The following is a 27,244-nucleotide window of genomic DNA, read 5'->3' as shown; positions in this document are numbered from 1 at the left end:
TTTTTCCCATTTGCTGCAATCTTGTCAGTCAGGCAGGGCAGCTGATGGACGGATGAGAGAAAGCCTCAAAATACCTTCATGCAGACTCATTTAGAGGGCCAGCCCATTCAGGACCGCTCCATAGGATGACCAGACTAGAGGAATTATGTGCCACAGTCTCACCATGTGCTTTAATGCTATCTTTACTCTGCTGTAAATCGCTGTATATGACGCAGCATATGTGGTGTAAAAAGTCTGTTTATTGCTGCTTATTCACTACCAACAGTTATCGGCTCAGTACGTTTTTTAATGGTTTAGTTTAAATTGACCAAAAGTAAGAGTAAAAACATTTATAAGATATATAAGATTTTTATTTAAGTAATGCTTTTTTTGAACTTTCATCAAAGTATTCTGGAGATAAAAAAATGCATCACGGTTTTCACAAAAATATTAAATAGCACAGCTGTTTCTTGAAAATGCGGAAAAATTCAGCTTTGCCATTACAGGAGTAAACTCAAAGGAGTAAATTACACTTTGAAGTAATGAAGTTTATATTTATGTAATATTGTTCAATATTACCGTTTTACTGCATTTTTGATCAAATAAATGGAGCCTTGATGTGCATAAAATATGATTTTTAAACGTAAAGATATTTTGGCCCTTAATTTTGAACGGTAGTGAAGGTGGTAGTATAAATGCATATTGCAATAATGCTCATGTTTAATATGACTTGTGAATATAGAAACATGAAATGGTGGTTGGAAATATGAAGTTATAATTAGAGAATAAATAAGAAAGCAGTAATTAGAGCAATTCTGCTTTGCTTGTGTAAAGATGCCTTACATTATGCAAATATATTAGTTATAGTTATTTTGCATTCAATTGCTTATTATAAAAAGTTGAAGTGAATGTAAGTATATCCAAAATTCCCAAAAATTCTGACAAATATCATCAGTGAGATGTGTTCTTTCTGTCTCTGTTCCAATGTTCCTTCACATTCTTATATCACAAAAGATGTCAAATGGTTGCAGAGGGTGACTGTGTAAGAGGTGTCACCACACACAGAGATAAATGTCTAAGTAACGCTCTCTCTCTCTTTCTCTCTCTTTTCTCTCTCTTACTATAGCAGCAGCCAAACTACTGGAGCTTTAAGGTGAGTGCTTTGATTACTTCTGTGTGTGTTCTTATATTAAAAACTTGTTCTTTTGATACCTGTTTGTGTTCTTATGTTATATGTATGTGGTATGTATTGATGTCGGTTGTAGGCCCACTCTGAATCCGCACCAATTTTTATACAACTCACATCCCAAAAATCAACAAAGAAATGCAGCAGATTTTGTCTTGGCCGAGTAGCAGGTACACGATTGTAGCCAAAATTGAAATAAATCTCACAAAAAAACCCTTTGTTGGCTCACGTGGACATCCCTAAGTGTTTAAAATGATGAGTCTGTAGCAATTACAAAGAGCATCATATGAAACAGTTGGTGTTGAATAGGTTTGTATCATGTGTCAGGTCACAGTTGTGTTAAAGTCATTGATTCGTGAGGCTGATTTGTTATGATCTGCTTCACCGGGTTTTATCTTCTAAATCTCATTCCCCCGTTCTTTCTTTCTCTTTTCCTCGCTTCCATTTTCTTACACACCTGTACACTGATCCCATAAAAGTCTTACAGCTTAAGTCAACTTGATAGAACAGAACACAGAACTGAGTTTCTATAGATGTTTTTAAAAACTTCTTTTAAGTTGTCACAGCTACAAAAAAAAAAAAAATGGGAAAGGCACAACAGTGAGTATGCTGATAGGATGGTTCAGAAACTTTATAGGCCTACTTACAGTATTCCATCAAATCGCTCATTGTTGAACCTGTACTATATTGTGAATGATATTTATTCTATCAGGGATAAAATGTCTATTATATGTTTTAGAGATATTGGAGGGTGTGTATAATTGTACAAGGACACAAGAAATGGCCTCAGGCTGTGAAAAACAGACTCAGTAATGGGATCCTCCTGATTCTGGTCGTCCATGTTCACTCTCACACTCATTTATTCACGTTATACTCCTCCTGTCAACGGACACAATCTCATTCTCTATTTCTAACATTAATGTCATGTTTGTTTGTTTTTATTTGACTATCCAGAGCATGTCGATGAGTACATGTCCACACTGATTTGGGACTAATGAGATCATGCTGTGATTTTCTTCCAGAGTCTGTCGGTGTTGGACATCTCAGTTGGGATTTTTAATCACTACATTATTTGTTTCACTCTAGACTTTCTTGACTAATGGAGTCCTTCTGACCTGACCCTTCAAATCCCTCGTTACATGTTCACCTCAAACTCTGTCGTTTATCCAATACTTAATCCTTACACTCTCTTGTCTATTAGTGTCTTCAGAATTATTGACCTTCTCTTCTCTTCTCTTCTCTTCTCTTCTCTTCTCTTCTCTTCTCTTCTCTTCTCTTCTCTTCTCTTCTCTTCTCTTCTCTTTCCTTCCCTTCCCCACTTTTTTATGATTTATTTTTTATTATGTTAAATATTCTACTCTCAAAATAAATGTAGCTGCTTATCACATTGTTTATATATATATATATATATATATATATATATATATATATATATATATATATATATATAAATATATATTTCAATATAATTAGTTATTTTCCTAAGAGTAACTTAAGTACTGTGGCCTGTCAAACTACAATTGAAAGTATCTTCTCCAAAAACAGGCATTACCAAATTCACCCCATCGAGTGAGCTTCAAGGTGTCCTAAAAATCATGTGCCACAAAAACAAAGTTACACAGGTCGCACTGCCTGGTTACCCAGTTTAGCATTATTTGTATGTTTTTGTTAAACTGTGTCACCTGTTAGCTCTTGTTTTGGGAGACAGCTTACAGCTGGTCCTCTCGTAGACAGTAAAGATGTGCTGAACTAATCAATTTTCCTCTTCCTCTTATCATTTCAATCTTCATCATTGCTATTAGTCCCCAACGATAAGCGCAGAGAATGCCGCCATTTTATGACCACATACCAGCTTACCATTTCCCTGTTTTCTGTGCCTCTCTCTCAGCATTGGACTGAACAGGCCACAATCTACTGCAATTTGCTGGAGCAATTTCTGCTGTGCCTTCAGCCTGTCTCTAACAATAGCATGAGAGAGAGAGAGAGAGAGAGAGAGAGAGAGAGAAAGATTATTCTCAAGAGCAATTATTTTCTTTCATTTTCTCTCTCTCCATCACATTTCTTTTGCTTGTCTGTCCGTCTCTTTGTAATAGCTAATAATGTTATTCTAATAAAATTGTGCGCATTATATCTTATATTATACTATGTCTTCCATCAAGTTCTCTGAAATAGACACACTTCTCTCATGCATAAAGAAAGAAAAATATGCTCCTCTCTTTTTATTTAATTCACACACACAAAAGAGGTTTATGTAATATCTTAATTCAGTAGTCATTCGTAGATGACAATGAAATTAAATGGGAAGTTTTTTACTTACGTTTATATACTTGTCAGATTTTTGAATTTAGTATAATTCTCAGATTTTACTCGTATAAAAACATATTAGTTGTCTTGCATGTTACAAGACTTTCAAAATAGTCCTCAATAATGTATCAAACTGTGCTAATAATCAGATATGTTGATGAGATATTATCTATTAATTATAGATCAGCTTTTAATATTACTGCGCTATATGTCTGCTGTATTTTTCAGTTATCTCATCGGTGATTTTCAATTTGTCAGGATTTTAGGATAAACATAAATTTGTGTGTGTATGTATATATGTATGTATATATATGTGTATATATATGTGTGTGTGTGTATACTGTATATATGCGTATGTATATACGTATGTATATATATATATATATATATATATATATATATATATATATATATATATATATATATACACACACAGTATATATATATATATATATATATATATATATATATATATATATATATATAACATAATATAAACCCAACAAACTCAATCTGTTTATCACTCCGATTATAAAACAAAGTGAATAAAAAACAAACTTTGAACATTTGATTATGTCTCCTGAACTATCAAAGTGTAGCTTTTGTGTATAAAAATGTTCCTGGGCACTTTTCTCTGAACAGCTAAACAATGTTGTTCACTTTATTCCAAAAACACAAGTACACTATAAACAAATAGAAAAAAACATTAAACCATAAACTTAAATAAAATAAAAAGGTATAGCTCATTACATGGGACATTATCCATTAATTTTATGAACATTTCCGTTAACTCTAAAATTCAGAACTCATTCATTTCAATGTTTTTAATTTCATTATTGCATGGGCATAGTATTTGCATCCAAGTTTGTTTGTTGTTCACTATGTGGTACTCACTATATAGTGAATGAGCGAATAACTAAGTGATTTCATCCTCAGATTTATACTACCTCGTGTTGCATTTAGTACTACTGCTTTCATTGTTGTAGTAGATTTCTCAGCTATATCTGTATTTACCATAATCGTATGCTGTTCACACTACAGTCCTGTCAGATGCTGTTACCTTCAGTTCATTTTCTTGTCAGATGTATTTTGGCATGTGGTTGTCCTCCTTCCTGCTGCTGGAACAGAACTGAAGTGCGTGTGTGTGTGATGAAGGTGGAGATTTATTGCAAAGAACCATATAGGGATCCCGGATTTTGTTTAATTCAGAAAATACTTTAGGAAGACACTTTAGGAAGGTACTATGACACACACACTGACATGTCTATTGATGCAAATACAAATTAGAAAAGGAAACTGAGAGCTGGTGTGTTTATTGCATTTGACAAAAAGCTATTTGAAAGCGCATTAGTTTTTGAGAGAGGAGATCTTGATTAGATGGATGGTCTTAAGAGTTTTTTCACTCCAAATTAGTTTGAAGCATAGATCAACAGTGTGATGCATTTTCTCTGTTAGTTTAGATCATGTCTGAAACCACACCGAAACAACTGAGAGTTTGCCTTTTGTTGGCCTGTAGTCAGAAATAACCATTACCATTACCAAGGTATTTGCAAGTTCTTGCACACATGTGGGGGGACACATGGTCGTATGTGATTTGGCTCTGCAAGGACATTCAGCTGTTCTTTCTGTCTCCCTGTAGGGTTGCCGTGATTGTCCAAAAATGTAGACTTAACCTAATCCCTACCCCTAAACCTAACCCCACCCATAATTAGTTCCTAAAATCTGTGGAATTGTTGATTAACGAGAGTGTAGAAGGTCCTAACCCAGATTGTAAGCCTAAAACAGATATTTCCTGAAAAGTGTCATCTCTATTCTCATTGGTTGATTGGAATGTTGTTCCAGGATCAACAAGGATGTTGTTCCAGGAACATGTTGTACTTCACACTCACCCTTCCGGTAGCACTGTCTTAGTCTTAATTGTGCATTACTGGCATTTTTGTAAGTGTGAATGTAATTGCCTTATTTGCTTGATTGCATGCGCAAAAGAATGTGTATAGCTCATTGAACAAGTCTGAAAATATTTTTTCAACCCTTTACAATAAAGATCTGTAACACTTATTTGGATTTTACTAAATTATCCTTCAAATACAGTTTCCTGAAAAGGGACATTTCTTTTTTGCTCAGTTTGTATAGCATTTAGCTTAGCATAGCATACATGAAAGCTATGGCGATTTTGGCAGTGTGTCTCTTTGTGGATAAACAAGCTCTTATATTGTAGATGCACTGTATGTGTGTAGCACCCGGACCACTTTCTGTTGTGGATAAATGACCCCATTATAGTTAGACTGGGGGGTCATCTATCAGCTCAACTCTTTGTGCTCTGACACTGTCTGCAAGGGGACAGACACTACACTGCTTCTGTGTGTCTGAGCTTTTACTTTGTGTATAAATAACATTGACTGCTTTTATAAGTTTTATTTTTATAAATATATAGTAGCTGATTTGTTTTATTCATTTTTCTCTAATTAAATCATTTTCTTAATTGGTAATACATTTTGTCTAAATGTTGTTAATATTCGTTTTATTGATTTATTTTTTTAAGTATAAACTTCTCTGAATGTTATAACATTTATGGTTAAAACAAGAAATAGTAATTGGCCGGATGTTTACACAGTTTATAACTGAAATGCAAGATATACACTACCTTTGAAATATCAGGGGTCGTCTGCTAAAAACAAACAAACAAAAAGAATGTGAAACTTTTATTTTCAACAAAGACGGACATTACATACTTTTACAAACCAAACCAAAAATGTTTATTTACATTATGTAGGATCATGTGACTGCCTGGAGACTGGACTAATGACAGCTGAATTCAGCTTTGGCATATATTTCAATAAAAACAGTTATTTTAAATAATAATAATAATAATAATAATAATAATAATAATAATAATAATAATAATAATAATAATAATAATAATAATTCACAGTATTACCATTATATTTTATTTTTGAATGCAGCCTTGTTGAGCATTAATGATTTCTTTCAAAAACATTAAAATATCTTTAGCACCCAAAACTTTTGCACAGTATTTTATATTCTCTGAAAATAATTTATATAATAATATTGATTTCACAAATGTGCTTTTCAAGTAAATTTGTCTAGTTTTAAATATGTTCAGCATTAAAAAAGAGGCAAAAATACAGATTTAGATTTTTGGGCAGTACAGAGGAGAATTGAGTTGATGTTTCCTGATGCAAACCAGCTCGCCAGTCTTTCCCCATTGCACCCTGGGAGCTCATTACAGCTTGTGAAACACACCAGGATGTGGTTGTGTGAATCCTCATCATCAAAATACTACAAAACAACCACCGCAATGACAGAGAAACATCTGACAAAAAAATCCACAGATGTGCGTTTCACCTTTACTGTATATGTCATAGTGAAGCAGACCGGTTTGTTCTGCATAACTGTTAGCGTTTCAATCTGTTTGTAGAGACACAGCATAAAGACTTGTTTGTCTTGTGACTGATTTTTCTATCAGTATGTTGCTGTTTTTCCCTTCATTACACAAACAGAGATTTAGGTACTTTTTTATCTCCCTTACGTTCTCACTCTGAGCTGGAGCAGTGATGTTAGGTATAAACTTGCAAGGTTTAATTGCAGTTTACTCTGGTTGGAGGAATTTGCTCTTGGTTTCTCCTTGTGAGTAAGTAATGTCTGTCTTTTACGTCATGCCATTTAAAATGCTGGAAATCTCTCTCTCTCTCTCTCTCTCTCTCTGTCATTTAGAGCCGTAGTCCACGTCACTCCCAGTCCACTCAGTCAGGTTTGGCAGACCAGGCGTCTAAACTGTCCTTCGCATCAGCTGAGTCTCTGGAGACCATGTCTGAGGCTGACATGCCGCTGGGCTTCAACCGCATGAACCGTTTCCGTCAGAGCCTCCCACTCTCCCGCTCTGCAAGCCAGAATAAACTACGTTCTCCAGGTAACATATACACACAGGCCTCATCTGAGTAGCAGTAAATGACTCTCAAAAGACTAATGTGAAAGTGACGTGACATACAGCCAAGTATGGCGACCCATACTCAGAATTCGTGCTCTGCATTTAACCCATCCAAAGTGTGGACACACACACACAAACACACACACAATGGCCTACAAAACCCATAAATAACAGAAAGTGAAACAACTACACTTTCTGTAACTTTCAAATTAAAAGATTGTTTATGAAACTCTTCTGAACTGTTACTGCATAACCAATTTAAATGTAACAGCACTATTTCAAACCATTTCAGGTCGCAATTCAAAATCAATTCAAAAATGATTTGTTAAAATGTAAGCATCAGCCCAAAGGTTATGCCAAAAATTACTTGGATGTTTGATAGACAATTAAATATTCATTATGATAAACATTTCCTTCTAAATAACTCAAAAGGCAAGAATAGTTGTAGCTGCCATGATGAAACATAATCAAATTAACCTCAGGAAATATCTGTGCTATATTTTAATTTGACTGTTTTAATAGTAATCACTATTTTTCATGTCACTTTGTATTGTGCGTGCAGCTTTACAGTTGAGTGAGATGACACAATAATAAAACACATTCTCCTGTTTTTCATATGCATTCATGGAAAGTCTGATTTGTGAGTATAAATGAATCAATGGAATCTGGTTTGCTTTCGGCAGAAGATGACATTTCACTTTCCTGCAATTAGATGCTATGAAATGTTTTCTACTTGTTGGTAGTTAGTAGCAGTGCTTTATTACAGCAGTACAATGCATTCAGATGAACTTACCTTCAGCTGTTTGTTTTTTAGCTTTTGTTTTCATGGTGCGAAGTATCTCTAAGTGGTGATACAGTGTCGTTGAACTTTTATAGCTGAGTCCATGTTAGCAGCAAGTGCACAATATTTGCTGAAAGTGATTCGGTTGGAGCTGTTCCCCACAGAGAGATTATTGTCCCATCAGCAGGATGTTTAGGGTCGCCTGCTGCCCCGTTAGGTGAAGTGCACCGAGATAAACTGACAAAAACTGATGACAAAAAGTCTACAGGAGGAGTTCAGCACTCCTGAACGAGAGATTTCTGTTGCTGACATCCCTCCTAAAATCTGTCTCTCACTCTCTCTCACAGCGTTTGACAACACTCACAAGATATATAGGTCTAAATTTATGAAATTTATGATTTCTATAATATAATTACTTATACAATTTACATCCATTTTATACATAAACAGACTAATAAACCTAATGTGATGTCACACTTTATAAACATAAATAAAACAGGGAAATAGCGTCATCAGCAATTTTCATAATTTTTCCTTCAAAATGCATTCATTCAGATTGCTTGGAATCAGCATTCATTTAAATCTGAATGAATTCAGTTAAAACATATGAACATATACTACCCAAAATGTATGGTCCTGAAACTAACTGAATTTATTGATGAGGAATATATGAAGCTGTTTGTTTGTGTGTGTGTGTGTGTGTGTGTGTGTGTGTGTGTGTCATTTATGTATGACTGATGTGAATACATCAAATTAAGTTTGCTAGTTCATAATAAAACAGCGTAAACCAAGTGGATGGAAATTTTAAATGCCATTCAAATACACAATCTTACATTTAGGAGTGTATGATTCACCACTTCAGTCTTCAACGTGGTGGTCTTTGCTGACTTTCTTCTTTACTTCTGCATGTCCTTCTCTCTCCTCAGGTGTCCTCTTCCTTCAGTTTGGAGATGAGACCAGACGTGTTCATATCACTCACGAGCTCAACAGTTTGGAGACCTTGCACGCACTCATTGTGCACATGTTCCCTCAGAAGCTGACAGCGGGAATGCTGAAGTCCCCGAACACAGCCATCTTGATCAAAGATGAAGCAAGGAACGTTTTCTACGAGCTGGAGGACGTGAGGGACATACAGGACCGCAGTATTATTAAAATCTATCGCAAAGAGCCCATCTATGCCTCCTATCCTGCGGCACATCTGGCCAACGGAGACCTCAGGGTGAGATATTCCAACTGCATTCAATGATTCATCTTACATTGTCTCAACATGGGCTTAAGGGTAAAAGAAGGCATCAAGCGTGCTCCATATTTAAAGAATGTTTTCTTTTCCAAGTCAAAACAAGAAATCACGAGGTGAAGGATGTAGATCCCAGTATGTGGTAAGATGAAAGGCAGACCTAACCTTCAAATCGACGTCACGGTTCTTTGTGTGTGTTAAATGTTTTAAAGGGAAGAACCCGTTGTTTGATCCATTGAGCGACGTCTTTTAGATTTGGATGTTCTTGAACGAGGTTTTTGAACTATGCATAGTTTTTGGGATATCACTTGGGAGTTTGTTTTACTTTGTGAGCTTGCTGTGCTACCACGGGGAGTTTGATGTGGGATGACTTTGAAATTCGATCACGTTGCGTCACTCTGTTGATCAAATGTTCGTTTTTACTTCTCTGGTGTTAGACGGCTTTGCCATTTCATACCCACTGCTATTAGACACAAGTCTCTCAGCTAAATTATTCATGAGTCTGTTAATGTATGCAAATGTTTCTGTTTATTGTCTGTTTGTGTGGGGTGTACAGTATGTGTGTACACTGATGTCTGAGCGTGTGTGTGTTTGTTTTTTAGAATGCTGTCAGGTTTAGGAAAGTAGAATGGGTTTTCGTGTAATGAATTTCTGACTGGTTGCTTGTATGATAATGAGATGCAGTCTGGCCTACGTTCAGGACCAGTAATTATTTACACACTAAAAGAGTCACTTAATTCAGGGGATTTCAAACTTTATGATGCTAAGAACTAGGTTAAAATATGATGACTTTCTATGCAGAACTGTTTGGTAAAATGTATAGGTGGTGATATTTCTTCTTCATTTATTTATTTATAAAGACCCCATTCTGTGTGAAAGAAAATATTAGACAAAATGTTTCTACAATTAAATTTCTTCTTAATTTTTTTTTTTTCATTTAAAAATAATGAATACTGTATAAAAAATTATAGACTCTAAAATTTTACTTTTTTTGTTTGTTTTTTCTTTGTTTATTACTACTTTTAAATAAAACAAGTGGTTCCAAAGTGGCAGCCTGCTGTGAAAAGCTTATTGCACCTTTTGACCACTTTGAATTTATTCAGATTACCACTTGAGTTGAAACTTTACAGCCCTTCGCTCTGTGTGTGTGTGAGAGAGAGAGAGAGAGAATATATAAAGCCCATTTCACTGTCATCAGCAGAACTCTGGACAGAACACGTCAACTGCACCCTGGAGTGTGTACTTGCATTCACTTCAGTGTGTCCCTATCCGCAGGCTAACAAGCTATATCCCTATAATGCTTCAGTAAGTTCCACTTCTCTCAGACTATGGAACAAAAACAGACGGAGAGGGGAAAAGAAACAGAAAATATATCGAAAAAATGGATGAGTGCCTTAAGATAAAACAAAACAAAACTGTGGAATAAATGCAAGTTAAGGGACAAGCAGATAGAAAATGTATAAAATGATATGCAGGATGTAGCAAGGAGAGGTGAGAATGAAGAGAATGAGAGATACTGAGACGCAACAGGGCAGAAAAAGGGATCTGTTAGATGAGTATGGGTTTCCTGGTGCTTTGTGAATGGAGAGTTTAAAAGCTCTTCCTTCTGCTCATTGTAGCTTAGTAAAGTATATGTGCTCACTCAGAAGTGCTGTTGAAATCTGAATACAGTGTCATGTAATCCAATGTTATGCGAGTAGCTTTAGCTAGGCCGTGTGAAAGGAGTGAATAGAGTGAATGGAGCTCCCCAGAGTTGAATTACAGACCAGTGAAAAGAAAGAATGAGAGAGAAGGAGAGAATGGGGACAATGAGTCTAGATCTCCACTCTTGGTTTCGTGCTAAACCTCGGAGCTTTGAGATATTTGATTTGTCATCAACACATTTTGCCTTATGAATGATTTCTGACAAATATCCACTTCTCCTTAACACTACTAACCATGAATGTAACCAAATTAATCTATTGAAGTGGTGGCTTTTCAGTTTTTGAAAGGAGCCAGTTTACAGTACATTTATGTAGGATTTTAAACATTCTATCAGACAAATAAAATTATATTATACCATCGGAACGTAAATGAATAAAAAATTAATGTTACATTCTTCTTCTTTTATGAATAAAAACAAACCCTTTTAGAAAAATGTAGATTTGTTGAAGAGGATATGTAATGCTTGACAAATTTTGTCAAAAAAAATTAAATGAGAGTAGCCCATTTATGAACTTGGCTCCTCTGAAAACTTCATTATGTCATTTAAAATGACAGTTCGCTATTATTTTGAGGTAAATAAGTACTGTGAGGGAAATCAAATTGATTTATAATATTATCATATCGTCATATATTTAAAATATATTTGTGAAAGATATAAGTTTAAAATTTATTCACACTTTTGATCTGTGTATTGTGCAAATGGTACAATACTCCCTTAATCATTTATATTATTTCATGTATTACATCTTTTTTTTTTATTATTGGACTTGGACACAGATTATTTATATAAATTACTCAAAAGTGTTGTATTTATAAGATTTCTTTTCAAGATTTAAGTAGCTTTATTGGCATGGTAAAAAAAAAGCATCTTTACATTGGCAAAGCAAAGAAACATTTAAATAAACATTTAACACAAATATACATAAGAATATGTATATTCGAACTGGTGGCTTTTCAGTTTTTGAAAGAAGCAATTTTTTACCATACAGTAGATTTCTGTAGGATTTTAAACATTTTTTTCTCCTTTTCTTTTTTAGAGAGAGATGGTTTATTCATCCCGGGACTCCTCACCTACCCGTCGCCTCAACACTCTCCCTTCCTCCTCTGCCTCGCCCTCCTCCGGTTCTCCTTCTCGATCCCGTCTCTCCTACAGTGGAGGTCGGCCCCCTTCTTTTGCTGGTCCGGGTCACCCTCACTCACAAGGGCTCCAGCATCAGTCCCACTCCCACCACCCTTCACCCTCTCATGGACAGACTCAAGGCCTAAACCCCTCCTCCTCAGCCATCCTGGAGCGGCGTGATGTCAAACCTGACGAGGAGATGTCTGGTAAAAGCATGGTCCTCCTGAAGAATGAAGGTCTTTATGCTGATCCGTACAGCTTGATGCACGAGGGTCGGCTTAGTATCGCTTCTACTCAGTCCCTGGCCACCATCGCCGACCCCTTTGGCTTCCCAGTGTCAGGAGGTCTGTACCGCAGAGGTTCGATGCGGTCTCTCAGTACATACTCAGCTGCAGCACTGCAAAGCGACCTGGAGGACAGTCTGTATAAGCCTGGAGGTTCTCTATACTCCGATACCTACAGCAGCTCCACGCTTGGCATGGGCTTTCGCCTGCCGCCCTCCTCCCCGCAGAAGATTCCCGACGTGCAGCTGCGGGACAGGGAATCGTTCACAGGGTCTCCCAGCCGAGGGTCGCCTGTGAGAACCACCTTCCGCAAAGACTCCGCTTCCTCTTCTGTGTTTGTGGAGAGTCCCAAGTCCAGACCCAGCTCCAGTTCTGAACCCCTAGGTGATGGGAGTAAGGGATCCGGATTTGGGTCGTCATTGTCTGGGCCCGAGACGGACACACGGTGAGCTCTAGAAAAAGTACATTATGAATGCACTTTTTTATTGACAAACACCCATTTTCTTTGACAAGAACTGTACGTCAGCCTACAAAACTCTCTGAACATAAATGAATAAACAGCATTTATTATTATGCAAATGCCAGAAAGGAATATTTATTAACCACAATACTGTTGAATAGTTTGGCACTGGTAAGAAAAATATTTTCTTATGCTTTCAAAGGCTGCATTTATTTGATCAATATAGTCAAATTTGTAATATTGTAAAATATTATTTAAATTTAATACAGCTGTTTTCTTTTAAAAAAAAAAAAAAGAGGAACTGATATCATTGGACATTCCACGACATTCTAATTATTGAAATGCACCTGTAGAGAAGATATGTATATTTAAATAACTTATTTGTTAATTAAACTGAAACTTGATTTTATTTATTTTTTGATCATTTGAAACCAACATGAATATACAGAGTACATTTATAAGAACTTTGTACAAGAAACAAGCTTTTTAATATCTTGTTTGCTTTATCTTATTTGTTTATCTTATTTTATTTTTGGCATTATTGATTTTTTTGGGAAGTTCTGGGATGGTGTGACAAATTTTCTAAAGATGCTGGACTGACTGAACAACTAAACAGTTTTTACTCTGTGTTAATCTACTGCTACTCATTAGAAGAAGAAATCTGCATCAGGGCACTGGCACTTTATTATTGAGAGGCCTTGAGTGATGCACCTAGACCAGAGGTGTCAAATCCGGCTCTTGGAGGGCCACTGTCCTGCAGAGTTTAGCTCCAATCCCAGTTTAACTGAAGTAATCAAGGTCTAAAAGAGTACTAGAATCTTCTAGGTGGGACGAGTTGGAGCTAATCTCTTCAGGACGTTGGCTCTCCAGGAGCAGGATTGGACACCCCTGCCTTAGACAATCCACAGTTGGGGAAATCGAACAAATACCAGCCAATAATGGAGCATCTACTACTGTACCTAGACTACAGGACGTAGTACTTAGGAGAAAGTTTAAGTGAAAACTCATGTAAAAGAAATGTTAAAAAGTTTACACATAGATATTTTCTGTCTGTCTCGTTAGCAGGGATCGTATGGAGGCAATGGAGAAGCAGATAGCCAGTCTGACTGGACTGGTTCAGAGTGTCCTAACCCGAGCACCGGACAGCGACAGCACGTAAGACATGACAACGTCCAAAGAGACATCTATGATCCATTTTCATGGAACCAGTCCAAGCCAGATGCTAACACAGTCTATGCCATCTCTCGTGTGTATGGAAAACATCTGTAGCATGTAAAATGTCCTTAACACTAAATTACCAGATACCACAATGCATTCAACCATTTCACACATGCTCACCATTTTGCAATCATGCGGTAATATCTTATCTATTTTGGCATATAGTTTCATAAGCTTGCAAAAATGTCTTAAGTTGCTGACTGTATAGTGTTTGTATTGAAATTGTGTGTGTTTTTGGTCTTCTTTGTCTTGCGATGGCCATGGGTCTTTGTACCTGATGCTTTGATGTCGCTGGTCATTTATTATCATTCATTTCCGATGTGACAAGACATACACATCAACTATTTTATGAAAGTAAATGAAAAATATGTAGATCCTAACCTCAAAAAGAGAGTGTCGAGTAAAGAGCATTGAGTAGAGATTATAGGATTATTGTATAAAGAGTAAGTATGGTGTTTAATTCAGATTAGGCAAAGTTAGGATAGAAATGCCTGATGCAAATCCTGTTGTTGTTGTTTTTGTTTTTTAAGATAATCAGAGTGCAAATCTGTGCACTTTGGTGTTCAGAAGGATTTTGTTTAAAATCGTATTGCACTGAAATTTGTGCTTATGATTGAAACTGGTGTGAATATAGGCCTTAAAGATATTTTTAACTTGGAGTTCTTTGCTGACCTTTAGACATTATTAAAGCCAATGACCTGTGGTTAAGAATAGTGTTTAAATTGTTTTTGCTCAATATGAAGAATAGTAGCATATTGGGTTTTGTATCAATTCTAGTACACTACCGTTCAAAATATTGAGCTTGGTAAAATTGTTAGAAATAAGTGGCTTATGCTTATTAAGAGAGCATTTATTTGACCCCCCCCCCAAAAAATAGTTAAAACAGTAATATTATGATTATTTTTTTATATATTGTGATTATTTTAATTACAATTATTAATTACTTACCAAGTCCAATCATCAGACAAATCATTCTAATATGCCGATTTGCTGCTCAAGAAACAATTCTTATTACAATTAATGTTGAAATTAGTTGTGCTGATAATTTATTCAGGATTATTTGATGAATAGAAAGAAGTGAATTTGATTAAAGATGTCTTTACTGTCACTTTGAAACAATTTAACATATTCTTACGGAATTACGGAAGTATTAATTCCTTTTAAAAAACGAAATCTTATTGACTCAAACATTTTGAACAGTAGTGTGAATTGTTTAACATGATAGTTTGACAGATTAAATTAAGCTGTGTTAAGGAATTATAATGTGTGGAAATAGAGAAGGTCACAATAACAATAGCACAGATAACAGCAGCTTTCAAGATAGATGGCATAGCCCTTTATTAGCCGCAGAGAAGGCTAGTGTAGTCTTGCGGTGTGTATTAGTGTAGTGTAGTGTCAGTGTAGTAATAGGTGCTACAGTACCGTGGTAGTATCATGGCTGTATGATCCTCAGATGCGGCCTGCTGCGTCTCTGCATGATGGCGGGCTGCCCTCCGGACCATGGTGCGGACTTTTCACGGCCCTTCCCTTTCTCTTCCAGCGAGAAGACCGAATCCACCAGCGACGGCTCCGCCACAGGAAGTAAGTCCAGCTACTTCTTAATGGTTGTCCATAGCAGTTGTGAGGCAGGCTGTAAAACTAATGTCTGATATATCTAATATCATCTTCTTAGTTCCTTCTCAAATCCATAAAGGTCCTCAGAGAGCATCTTCATCAGTGGTCAAGCCTTCAAAGGCTGCAGCCAGAGTTTTAATTGGCTAGATATGTCTTTGAAGGTTCTCCGCGGTTAAGAGATTTGACTTACAACTCAGTAAAGAGTCATAGAGAGAGTTTTGCATGTGTCATAGTCTCCCCTTTTGAATCTGATCCATGACAAGTCCAATTCAGCACTGATTCTTTACTTCATTACGGTTATTTAGTTACCTGCGAGCTGAAAGCTTCTAATGTATGTTACAGCTGGCCGGCTGAAGAAGAAAGGTAGCCTTGTCTCTGCTCTCTCATATTTACTGTGGATTGATGTGTCTTTCCTGGTGTAGTGGGTGTGTTTGTTTTTATATATACGAAAATGTCATCCTTCTGTTTATTTAAGGGGATAGTTCACCCCAAAAAAATCTGTCATCATCATTTACTCTTTCTTCTGCTGAACACAAAGTAAGCTATTTTGAAGGATGTTGGTAATCAAACATTTGATTTCCGTAGTATTCAATAGGAATAAGAATTCAATGTGAACGGTTTGATTATCCACATTCTTCAAAATATCTTCTGCTGTGTTCAACAACCTCAAGGTGACTAAATGAAGACAGAATTTTCATTTTTGGGGGTGAACTGTCCCTTTAATGCCTGTTCCTACTGTATTTTTCCACGGTATCTCTCCTCTATGGCCTGCCTGCACTAGATATTTCTCTCCCTCAGTCTGTTTTCACTCCTAAACAAGACACATTCATACGCTGAAAACGAAGTGTGGGGAGGATGGTTTGTTTTTCGCATTTCCTGAATTTTGGGGAAAATGCACCCTTTTGTTAAAAACAACTGACTGGAGAGTGCTGGTATCTCTGTATTCCTCACTAACAGCATGCTCCTGAATGGGATCTGGAGGTGACAACACTCTTTGTGTGTGTGATGGTTTAGTGGATCTCTGTCTGAACACAGTGAAAGATGGGTGTAGAGCAAAAGTGCTTGATCTGGTTTCTGGAGATCTTCCTTCCTGCAGAGTTTAGCCTCAATCCTAATCATCTGGATCATCAATCCAGATAGTCAAGGTAATGGGGTTCACTTGATTGAAATTACAGCCAGATGTGTTAGAACATGGCTAGAGATAATACTGTGTTCAAATCCTCCTGGGAAGTTTCTCCTAACAAGTTCAGAAATCATAATTCTGACATTATAAAAAGATGATTTGGCTCAGAATGAAATAGATTCACTGGGCAATTTCATATTTCTTTCTGTTTAATTCAACTTACCTACTAAAACAGCAAGTTTTTAGAGCTAATGAAAGAGAATAAAGAGCAAAAATGCACATTAAGTGTGTAATTGTGTATTTATTGGTGTGTTTTATCAGTCCATGCTTACATGGATCTCTTCGTAAACCAACTAAATGGCTAGTGTTTTCTTGCAATATTTTTGGTTATTCTTGTTTAATCTGCCACAATAGCCTAACCTCAACTTGAAAAGTCTGGCCTTATGCAACCTTCAGGTTGGAAATATCATAGTTTTGTGAACATGAATGTCATATTATTTACCAGTGGTTTCCAGAAAAATATTAAGCAACACATAGAGCTTCCCAGGTGGACTTGAATGCAGCATTATCCTGAGTTTCTGAATACTAAATATGACTTTATGTTTGCATTCTGTGTGTTAAACTTTTAAACACGGTCATTGTAACATGAAAGCAGCATAAACTCTGTTGTAAGGTCGATCTCCAGGAGCAGGACTAAACAATGCTGGTGTAAAAGGTGTAAATGGGTAAGAGTGAAATAATTCAGATTGGACTGAGTGTGTCTCTCGAGCTCAAAGTGTTGACTATTTGTCCTGTGTTGTGGTTATTAGCGCTGACTCCATCTGCACCGCTGGCACTGATGCCTCCGCCTTCATCTGGAGGCTCTCAGGCCTCCACCGTCTCCAGGCTACAGATGCAGCTTCACCTGCACGACCTTCAGCAGAACGCCACCGATCTGCGCAAACAGCTCGCCCAGCTCCGTAAAATGCAGGTAAGACGTTACAATCTCATGCATCTCGACACACAGCAGGTAACTGAGCAGACATGATGTGATAAAGCGGCATGTGATGAATCACATCTCTTCCATGTTAATCTGAGTTTTTGTCCTCACCGTGGGTGACCATCAGAAACGTAGCATGTCAAGACAGTTTGTCAGTTGCTTTGTTTCTATTTTCGACACATCTCGTCGGGAGTCCTCCTCAAAGCTAGATATTAAACTTTACATCAAACTTCAAAGGTTTTCTGACTGACTGTCATTTTATGGCTTAATGTGGCATTTAGCTTTCAGTGAGTCAAGTTTAAATCACATTTATTTATATATTGCTTTGTGTAAAACAGATTGTGGTGAAAAACCAGCTACAGAGAAATATAGTAACAGGAAAATAACAGTGTTAATGTTGCAGAGTTCATTAATTATTAAACACATTCAATTTCAGCTGTAAGCAGCTCTGCAAAAGAAAATAGTGTCGTTATTCTGCTCAATTTAGTTGCATGTTGATTCAATTTAGTTCGGTAACAGTGTAAATGGTTGTGAAACAAATTCAGTTCAGCTGTAACCAGCTCTACTGAAGGTAACAGTGTCATTACTCAGCTCGGTTCAGTTCAATATTGAGAACTCAAATGTTTCTTGACGCTCAGAACTTTGTAATTTCACTCGTACTTAGAAAGGTGTATGTTTTCTATTGTCAACAACACTCACAGTGTCATTTCAAATGATCTTACATTACATAAAATACTGCTTTAATTTGATAGCTGAAAATTATGATTGCTGTATCTTTTTAACTGTTAGTTTCATTTGTAGAAACACACACAGTTGGAAGGTCAGGCATAGTTATTATCACAAGACCTCAAGGTCTCAAATTAAGGAATAATTGACAACGAACGACTGAATATTGAACATGTAATGCATACTTGAGGTCAAATGCAGAATGATGCGATGCCAGTTGCCTGTTCCACCTTAGGTGTGTACTAACATTTCAACTCTTAAGCAGTTCAGTGTCAATTATTCCACTTATACCATGGAAATCAATTGTACATGTGCTTATGTTTAAATATTGGTTAAACGTAAACCGCCCTTATAAGTTAACTGTAATTCAGTCTGCAGACCTGGAAATACTTTAAAATCAAATTGGAATGAATGTCAACCAATCAGAATCAAGAATTGAACAGTGCTGCAGTAGAAAGTGTTGCACTAACCTGCACCTCACACTGCAAGCCTTCTAGATGTGTGTCTGCTGACAGGGAGGACGATTTAAGGAGGTGATACAGAAGGTGGTACAAAAGGCACAGACGGCAGGAGCAGCAGTGCCGATTTATAGTCTTCACAAGATCTCACAGTCTCATTTATTTATACACAGCAATGAAAAAACCAAGAGGATGTGCTGAATGGCCTCATCTGGTATTTACGGCAGATTTGTTGCTCCATGTCCTGGTGCTGTTCGTGTGTGGTGTGGAGGAGGAAATGCATTGATTTCGGTCATGTTTAAAGTCCAATACGGAAAGTTGACGTGCATTGCGCTTTTCAGCATTCGAACCAGAGGACTTGGAAGATAAAATCAAACCTGTTCAAACATTTTTTATTGTGTTACTTTTGATTGTAATAAATATTTACAAAAGATAGACTGGGGTCTAAAAGTCTGAGACGACACAGAAAATATCCAATTCAAAATCGCTTACTTTTTACATTACAGAAAGTTTATATTGAAATGCTGGTGTTCTGTACCAGTGTGTATTGAGTTAGGCAGAAAAACTGAGAAAAAGACTGAAAAAAAGGGAGAAGAGTGATATTTCATAAGTTACCTCTATGGGAAAAAGAGAAGGTCTTTGCAAACATAAGAACATTCATATACTGTATCAGTCAGAAATGTATCTGTCAAAATGTCAGATATTTTGAGATGTGAGCCCACTATTCCAAGACAACAGTCTCTGACGAGCAGGATGGATATAGAATCTGATGTGTGAATGAGGGCAAAATGTCTTAAATAAAATACATATGGATGGTGTTGTAAACTGTTGAAATTCCTTGTACGGGCAGCTGTCAGATAATCATGGTGACATGTTGAGCAGGAGTATGATAAAGGGAAATGTTTGTGTTAGTGAATCTGTGAAGGAGGAGAGTAAAGGAGGATGTGCAGGGAGCTTTAGGGAGGGCTGAAAGCCAGCAGAGAGGAGACGGCACACTAACAGTCTGACACATCCTGTCATACCCTTTCCTTTCTGTACTTACAGTCTTGTATTTACAGAATCATTTTGAAATGATTTTTTTCTAGCCTCTGAAAATCATGGAAATTTTTACAGCGGAAAATATTTTTTTTCTAGTTATGCTCAGCTATAAAATTGTATCAGACCTTTCTCTTTCTGAGTGCAGTGTCTATATACGGGGCTCTCACACCAACAAATCTTCCAGTCATCTGTGATTTCTGGATAAAGATTAAGATTATCTTTATATGGATTGCACTCACAAAGAGCAATTTTAGCTCATTAAATATTTCAAAGCCAAACATGAATAAAAAACTAAAATATAAACATAATAATATTTGATGGGACATATAGAAAAAGATTGATTAAAATATATATTTTTTTATACTTTTATTCATCAATGATGCATTAAATCAAAAATGATGGTAAAAACTTCCACAGTGTTACAATACATTTCTGTTTGAAATAAATGTTCTTTTAAATCATCAAAGAATCCAGAAAAAAAAGAAGAAAAAAAAATAACAGTTTCCACAGAAATATTACACAGCACAACATTGATAATAATAATAAATGTTTCTACAGCAGCAAATCGGCATATTAGAATGATTTCTGAAGACTGGAGTATGACTGCTTTAAAGTGTGAGAATGCTGTATTTCTTACACTACTGTGTGTAAGTATATCTAAGTGTGTGTGTATTTATGTGTAAGTGAGCATTTGTTCAACTAGTCATTCATTTTCTGACTGCTGCTATGTGTGATTCACTCCTATAGCAGGGCAAGCAATAACTCTTAATATCATACTCAATGATGAGATGGTATGGGCCAGCAGGGATATATAGATGAAGAGAATGAGGAACCGGCCCCAAATCAAGTCAGCTTTTCAGTCAGTAGTGGTTTAATAAAAAATGACTGTGGAATGATAGCTACTGGTGTGATTCATGAGTGAACACCCGCATCTCAACTGGGTATTCTCTGAATAAACACTAAAAAACAGGAAAGGAAATTCTAGAAAGAGATTGAGTTTCTATCAATTGAAGCAAAGAAATTTGATCTTTTATACTAATGATTAATTTTCTTATTCAATTAGTGACCTAGAAAGTGTGCAGAATCTTAAACATTCCTTGTTGTTTCCTACACAATGGTTCATGTTATTATTTTTTTTCATATGGAATTTTAAACCCCTAGAATTGTAATGTGATAACAGATTTTTGGACCCTGCTGTACATATGTCTAAAAAAGATAGATTTTTTTTTTGCATGATTCTGATTTCCCTTATCACATGGTATTATGTATAATACTATACTGCACCAATTAAGAGTCTGCATTTACAAAAGAATGACAATTCCACACTGCAAAAAATTAACATATAATTATAAAATATAAATAAATTAAATGTTAAATAAATATATACAGTATATATAATGTATAATAAGTATAAATAAGATGTCTTTTTTTTTAGTTCACTAACTTTTACCATACTGAAATGCAGAGTACTGTATAATTTTGGGGTGGATGTGAGTTGGAAGCCAAAGAATCAAATGCATGGTCAGTGAGATTGGTGTCCATTTTTGCTATCTTTGCTATCGAGAAGCAAGCCGCTGGTGTCATGACAACTACAGATTGCTGAGTTAGACAATTACCTGCCTGAATGCCAGAGCTCCAGACACAGCCCCTGCACTCATCCTGTTACCTAGGAGACATGGATATGTTGAATAATGCATGAGACTCATAAATAATTCAGCTCGAGGAGGAACTACCACCAAATGACACTAAAATTGCATCTTACACACAAACGTACAGTGTACAAAAACACAGTTTTTACACACTTTTCTCGTTATCGGAGCTATGAAAGTGACAAAAACCGCCGGTTTTTTTTCTCTCAGGGCAAACAAACACTGCAGAATGCTTACACATCACAACATTATGGTGATGTCTGGCACTCCAACTCCCACACAACCTTCAACATTCACAGATTGAAAATACCAGAAAATAAACTCAAGGACATGGATGCGCATTCCCATTAGGGCATTCAAGAGACCTTAAATGAATGTGATCCTTCATAAACACTATCAAGGATAGTATATATATATGATCGCTTATAAGTACACAAACACGCACACTAGCAAGGTCAGTTCTATAATATCATACCTTCACATTCAAGATGACCGCTGCATATGGTCAAAGACAGGTCGATGTGACATGCACACATATGTGAGTCGCCTGATGGATGTGTTGTGATGGATTGTGACAGCTGACCTTCCGTAAAACTCAAAACTCCCAAGCAGTGTAGCCACCCATTAAAGCTCCTACACTGATACACCTGAAACATCTGAAGACTGTAATGCTTAACAACCATTCATAGACTAATACTTAACCTAGAAGGGTTGCGACTGGTTTAAGGGGAGTATTGTTCTAGGAACACCATAGAAAGTTGATCCAGTAACATGTCCTACATTATAAAACATCTCAAAGCAGTTTTTCTTAAAATATTTTCCTACACAATATTTGACCCCCCCCCCCCCCCCCCCCATATATAGTGTTCTAGTGTTTCTATTGTAGTTATGAAAAAGCGATATTAGCGATATAAAATGATAAAGATATTCTTTGTTAAAAATTTTGAGTCAACCACACCCTCCGAAAATGGCTCATTCTTACACGCCCCCGCGTCTACATTTGCATAAAGCCGCCCAAATGTTCATGCGAATTCGAATGTGTTTGTGTGTAGTTGCAGAACCAGGACTCCATATGCAGTCTGCTGAAGAGGACCGAGACAGAGCTGAGTCTCCGTCTATCAGATGCGCTGAGGAAACAGGAAGACCCTCTCCAGAGACAGCGCCTCCTAGTGGAAGAGGAGAGACTCAAGTACCTGAATGAGGAGGAACTCATCATACAGCAACTGCAGTGCGTCTCGCATACAATATGTGCTCATAATGTGCTGATAATGCAGTCTGAGGTGCTAGCTTAGTGACACTGCTGCATAATGTGCAAAAAAATATTTTCCCACTTATTCTTATTGCATTGATTCTCATCAACTCATACCTAAAAGCGAATAAATGCATAACAAAGAGATATAAACAGTCTCAGTCAAAGTCCTGCAGACCTGCACCTCACCTTTAGCTTGTACAACAAACAGACAGCATTTCATTGATTTATTTTGTTCCAATTAAAAGCAGCAGGGTAACTAAATCCGCCTCTTTAACCCGCTGCCAGATCAGTCGTGTTGCTTTTAATTGATAGCGGTTATTAAGTATAGCTAAGAGCCAGTTAATGTTATTCAATTATTAACGGGATGCTGTTTGTAACAAACCATTTTGTAAGGGGTGGATTTATTTGACGTGGTTAAATTGGATTTCGACTGTAAACACTCCGACTGTGTCTCAGTCGTTTAGTGCTAATACACCCTGCTGCAATGACACTTATTCAAATTCGTGCCGACGCCACACCGCAGGGAGGTGGGCCTGGGATTTTCACACTCATCTCTGATGTCAGAAACATCAGAATGTAAAAAATGCCCTTCTGTGTAATAACACTGAGGTGCTTTATGACAGCATCAATTCATTTGTCTTGCATGTTTATGCTCTTTCTGAAACAATCAATATGTGATAAAACTAATGAGCGGGTGTTTGTGTTTGACAGTGATCTGGAAAAGTCAGTGGACGAAATCCAGAAGGAGTTGTCAGTCAATCACCGACATGTGACAGTGCAGGAGCTGGAGGAGAAAAGCTCGCTGCTGAGGAAACTGGGAGAGACTCTCACAGAGCTGAAGAGTGAGACAGACTCAGACTCTCTTCTGTCCTTCACAGCCTGGCACTTGAACCTTAGTTACAGAAGAGAGATGTTCACTTCTCTGCCTCTGTCTGTTTTTGTCTTTGTCTCTCTCGTTCAGATCAGTTTCCAGGCCTCCAGAGTAAAATGCGTGTGGTGTTACGAGTGGAAGTGGAAGCTGTGAAATTCCTGAAAGAGGAGCCACACAGACTGGACGCCCTGCTTAAACGCTGCAAATCTATCACAGACTCTCTCTCCACGCTGAGGAGGTAGACAAACACTTACTAACAACTATGTAATCATTCCTTATCTAGCCACACATTCTGACTGTGTCTCAAATGTAATTTACTCTTCATAATTTTGAGTGCCATTTTATGGATTAATCAGGCAGGTGAATGAAGGAGTGTGGAAAACCCAGGATGAGTATTCCAGCCCCTCCCCTAAACTCGGAGGAGGGGATGAGTACAGGAAGAACCCAGACTTTGACATTCCAACCAGCCCACCGCTAAACCTCAATGAGACCAGCCTGGCTAACTGGAGCCCTCACTCTGGTCAAGGCCACGGTCACTCGAACCCTTCTGGTGCACAGCGTGAGAGAGATTCTCATGGGACGCTGGGCTCTTTGAAGGGACGGGAGCTGGGCGAGCTGGGAGGTCGAGGCGGGTCTGAAAAGGCCTCATCTGTGGAAGTGAGACTGGTGAGGATTGGGATTTCAAATGAAATTAATTGTTTGTCTAAATGTATGTAATAGCAATACCTTTTAATTTAGCAATGTTTTTTGGATATGTAAAGGCCATGTCAGATGTCATTAAATTAGACAATAGTATGAAGGTATATTTTAAAATTAGAAATTAACATTGGATTATTTGTGTTGCTAAAAATTATGACAATGGTTTAATCGACAACTTAAAATACTTAATGTGCAAAAGTTGCAGAACTGTTTAGTAATGAAATTGGTAAAGACACACTAATGCTCAAAAAAGATATTAATGCTTTTATTCAGCAATGATGAATCAGATTGGTGATGGTAAAGTTTTTTTTAGCTTTCTACTCATCAAAGAATCTTGAAAAAATATCTCAAACATCTTAAAATATTTCCACAAAAATATTACGCAGCACAACTGTTTTCATCATTAATAATAACAAAAAATTATTGAGCAGCTAATCAGCATATTGATATAAGAATGGTTTCTGAAGGAGCATGTGACACTGAAGACTGGAGTAATGTATGTTGAAAATCCAGCTTTCCTATCACATGAATAAATTGCATTTTAACATATATTAAAATATGTGTTATTTTAAATAGTAATAATATTTCACAATCTTACTGTTTTTACTGTTCATTTCATTTAACAAATGCAGTCTTGGTAAGCATAAGAGACTTTTTTCAAACACAATAAATGCTTACTGTCCTCAAACTTTTGAATAATAGTATAACTTTTGAAATAATACTAAATAGTACTACTTTTGAAATCTTGTTGTGAATGTGTTTCGAGATGAACAAACAGACTTGGTGTGAATCGGCTTTAACAGTTCAGCTTCTTTAGCTGTTTTGAAGCACTAAAGATGTTGTATGTCTCTTCAGGCAGCAGAGCGGGATTGGGAAGAGAAGAGGGCCAGTCTAACACAGTACAGTGCTCAGGACATTAATCGCCTGTTGGAGGAGACTCAGGCGGAGCTCATGAAGGCAATTCCTGACTTGGACTTTGCTGCCAAGCAGATCAGACCTACTCAGAACCAGATTCAAAACCAAAACCAGAGCCAGAGTCCATCTAACACCAATGCCACACCTGAACACAAGCCAAATAAACCTCAGAATAAACTTTCCAGTAAAGACAGCGGATCCAGACGAGGTTCGGATGAGCTGACGGTGGCAAGGTATCGAACGGAGAAGCCCTCAAAATCCCCCCCTCCTCCACCTCCCCGCCGGAGTTTCCCGTCCTCCCCTGGCCTGACTACACGCAGCGGAGAGATGATCATTCCTGGAAAGAGTATAAAGGTGAGTGGTGACAATCAGAATGACCCACAGATGATTGTGCATGTGTGCGTTTATGCATGCAAACTTTCTCAAACATTTACATGCAAGCTGTTTTTGAAAGAGAAGCACACCGACCGTCAGAGGAGTCAGGGAACACACTACATCACTTTTATTTGAGTGCAGGCTTCTCATAAAATCCGCCTGTGTTTGTAGGTATGTTAGTTATGGTTGATATTTACTTTATCACCTCAATTGATCCTATGGTGATAAATGGCTTGTTGGTCACAGATGAATTTGAGAGAGACTGAGAGCGATTAAAATGGCTCTAGGTGTTAATTTCCCTTGTGTTTACTTTTAATTAAGATTCAGTCATTACATACAATGGGATATATTCTATACTTCAGTAGCCTTTTAGATATTATTTTCTGGAATTTAGGTGTAATGTCTGTCAAAACAGCCATAATTAATTGTATTAATTTATTTTCATCCACCATAAATAAGTAAACTAATGTTTAATCTTTATATCTTTATATATCATTTGTTTGTTAATCCATAAATAAATTATTATATTTTATATTATTAATTAATTGATCGGTTCAGTCATAAATAAATCAATATTTAATATTTAGTATTAATATTAATAGTTAATATTTCATAAGAAAATTTCCTTAAATTAAAAAATAAATAAATAACAATTATACATACATACATGTGATTGATCCATTCAATATTTTCTTGTTGCAGAGAATGTCCATATGCATAAGCAACAACATTGAGACATTTTAAGTGTGACTTAACACAGTCTCTACAATTGTGTGTTCCCTTTAAAAACATGCAATAAGTATATAAAGATTTGTCTTTTGTCTTTGTGTATCTAAACAGAAGTCAGAATCAGAGGAGACTGAGTCTCAGAAGCCACACGTTAAGCTGAGGAGGAGTGTATCTGAAGCCCCCCGACCGGCCTCCACACCTCCAACCATTGCTGGTGGAGAGCGAGAGGAGGGCGCAGAGGACAAGTTAGCAGCTGAGCTGGAGGTGAGCACTTGTATTACCTGAAGAGTCTCATCAGACCGTCTGTACCCTAACGGCTGAAGTGTTAATGTTGGTGATTAATGTCCATATGTCACAAGCACCAGATGTGTCTAGTGTGCTGTACATCCACAGAGAAGTGCAATTACATTCACACACACACACAATGGTGGCTTCTACCAGTTGGCTGGTTCACTCATTCATTAAGAACCCATTAGCAGGCAGGAGATCTGAATATCTGTCTGTGCTCTTTGGCTCATGAACTATTAAGCTCAAATGAACGGTTTGATAATGTCTTGTGCTGTACTGATGTAAAGTGCTGTTAGTTAGGCACAA

At 36.9% G+C, this 27,244-nt stretch overlaps 1 protein-coding gene across 3 annotated transcripts in view; it reads left to right on the top strand.

Annotated features, from left to right (window-relative positions):
* Positions 1-27,244, top strand: part of LOC127951424 (SRC kinase signaling inhibitor 1-like) — a 65,601-nt gene that overhangs the window by 25,421 nt on the left and 12,936 nt on the right. For all 3 annotated transcript variants that reach the window (XM_052549311.1, XM_052549307.1, XM_052549319.1), the window contains exons 4-17: positions 1,106-1,132; positions 7,205-7,400; positions 9,126-9,418; positions 12,178-12,989; positions 14,067-14,159; positions 15,676-15,803; positions 16,179-16,199; positions 17,769-17,929; positions 22,862-23,037; positions 23,773-23,903; positions 24,023-24,170; positions 24,289-24,598; positions 25,487-25,900; positions 26,762-26,914. In XM_052549311.1, the coding sequence (XP_052405271.1) occupies positions 1,106-1,132; positions 7,205-7,400; positions 9,126-9,418; positions 12,178-12,989; positions 14,067-14,159; positions 15,676-15,803; positions 16,179-16,199; positions 17,769-17,929; positions 22,862-23,037; positions 23,773-23,903; positions 24,023-24,170; positions 24,289-24,598; positions 25,487-25,900; positions 26,762-26,914 (3,063 nt within the window). The remainder of the gene's footprint in view (positions 1-1,105; positions 1,133-7,204; positions 7,401-9,125; positions 9,419-12,177; positions 12,990-14,066; positions 14,160-15,675; positions 15,804-16,178; positions 16,200-17,768; positions 17,930-22,861; positions 23,038-23,772; positions 23,904-24,022; positions 24,171-24,288; positions 24,599-25,486; positions 25,901-26,761; positions 26,915-27,244) is intronic.

This window comes from Carassius gibelio, chromosome A3, assembly GCF_023724105.1.
Source record: "Carassius gibelio isolate Cgi1373 ecotype wild population from Czech Republic chromosome A3, carGib1.2-hapl.c, whole genome shotgun sequence".
In the NCBI taxonomy this organism is placed as follows: Eukaryota; Metazoa; Chordata; class Actinopteri; order Cypriniformes; family Cyprinidae; genus Carassius; species Carassius gibelio.
This window is presented reverse-complemented; position numbering and strand designations above follow the sequence as displayed.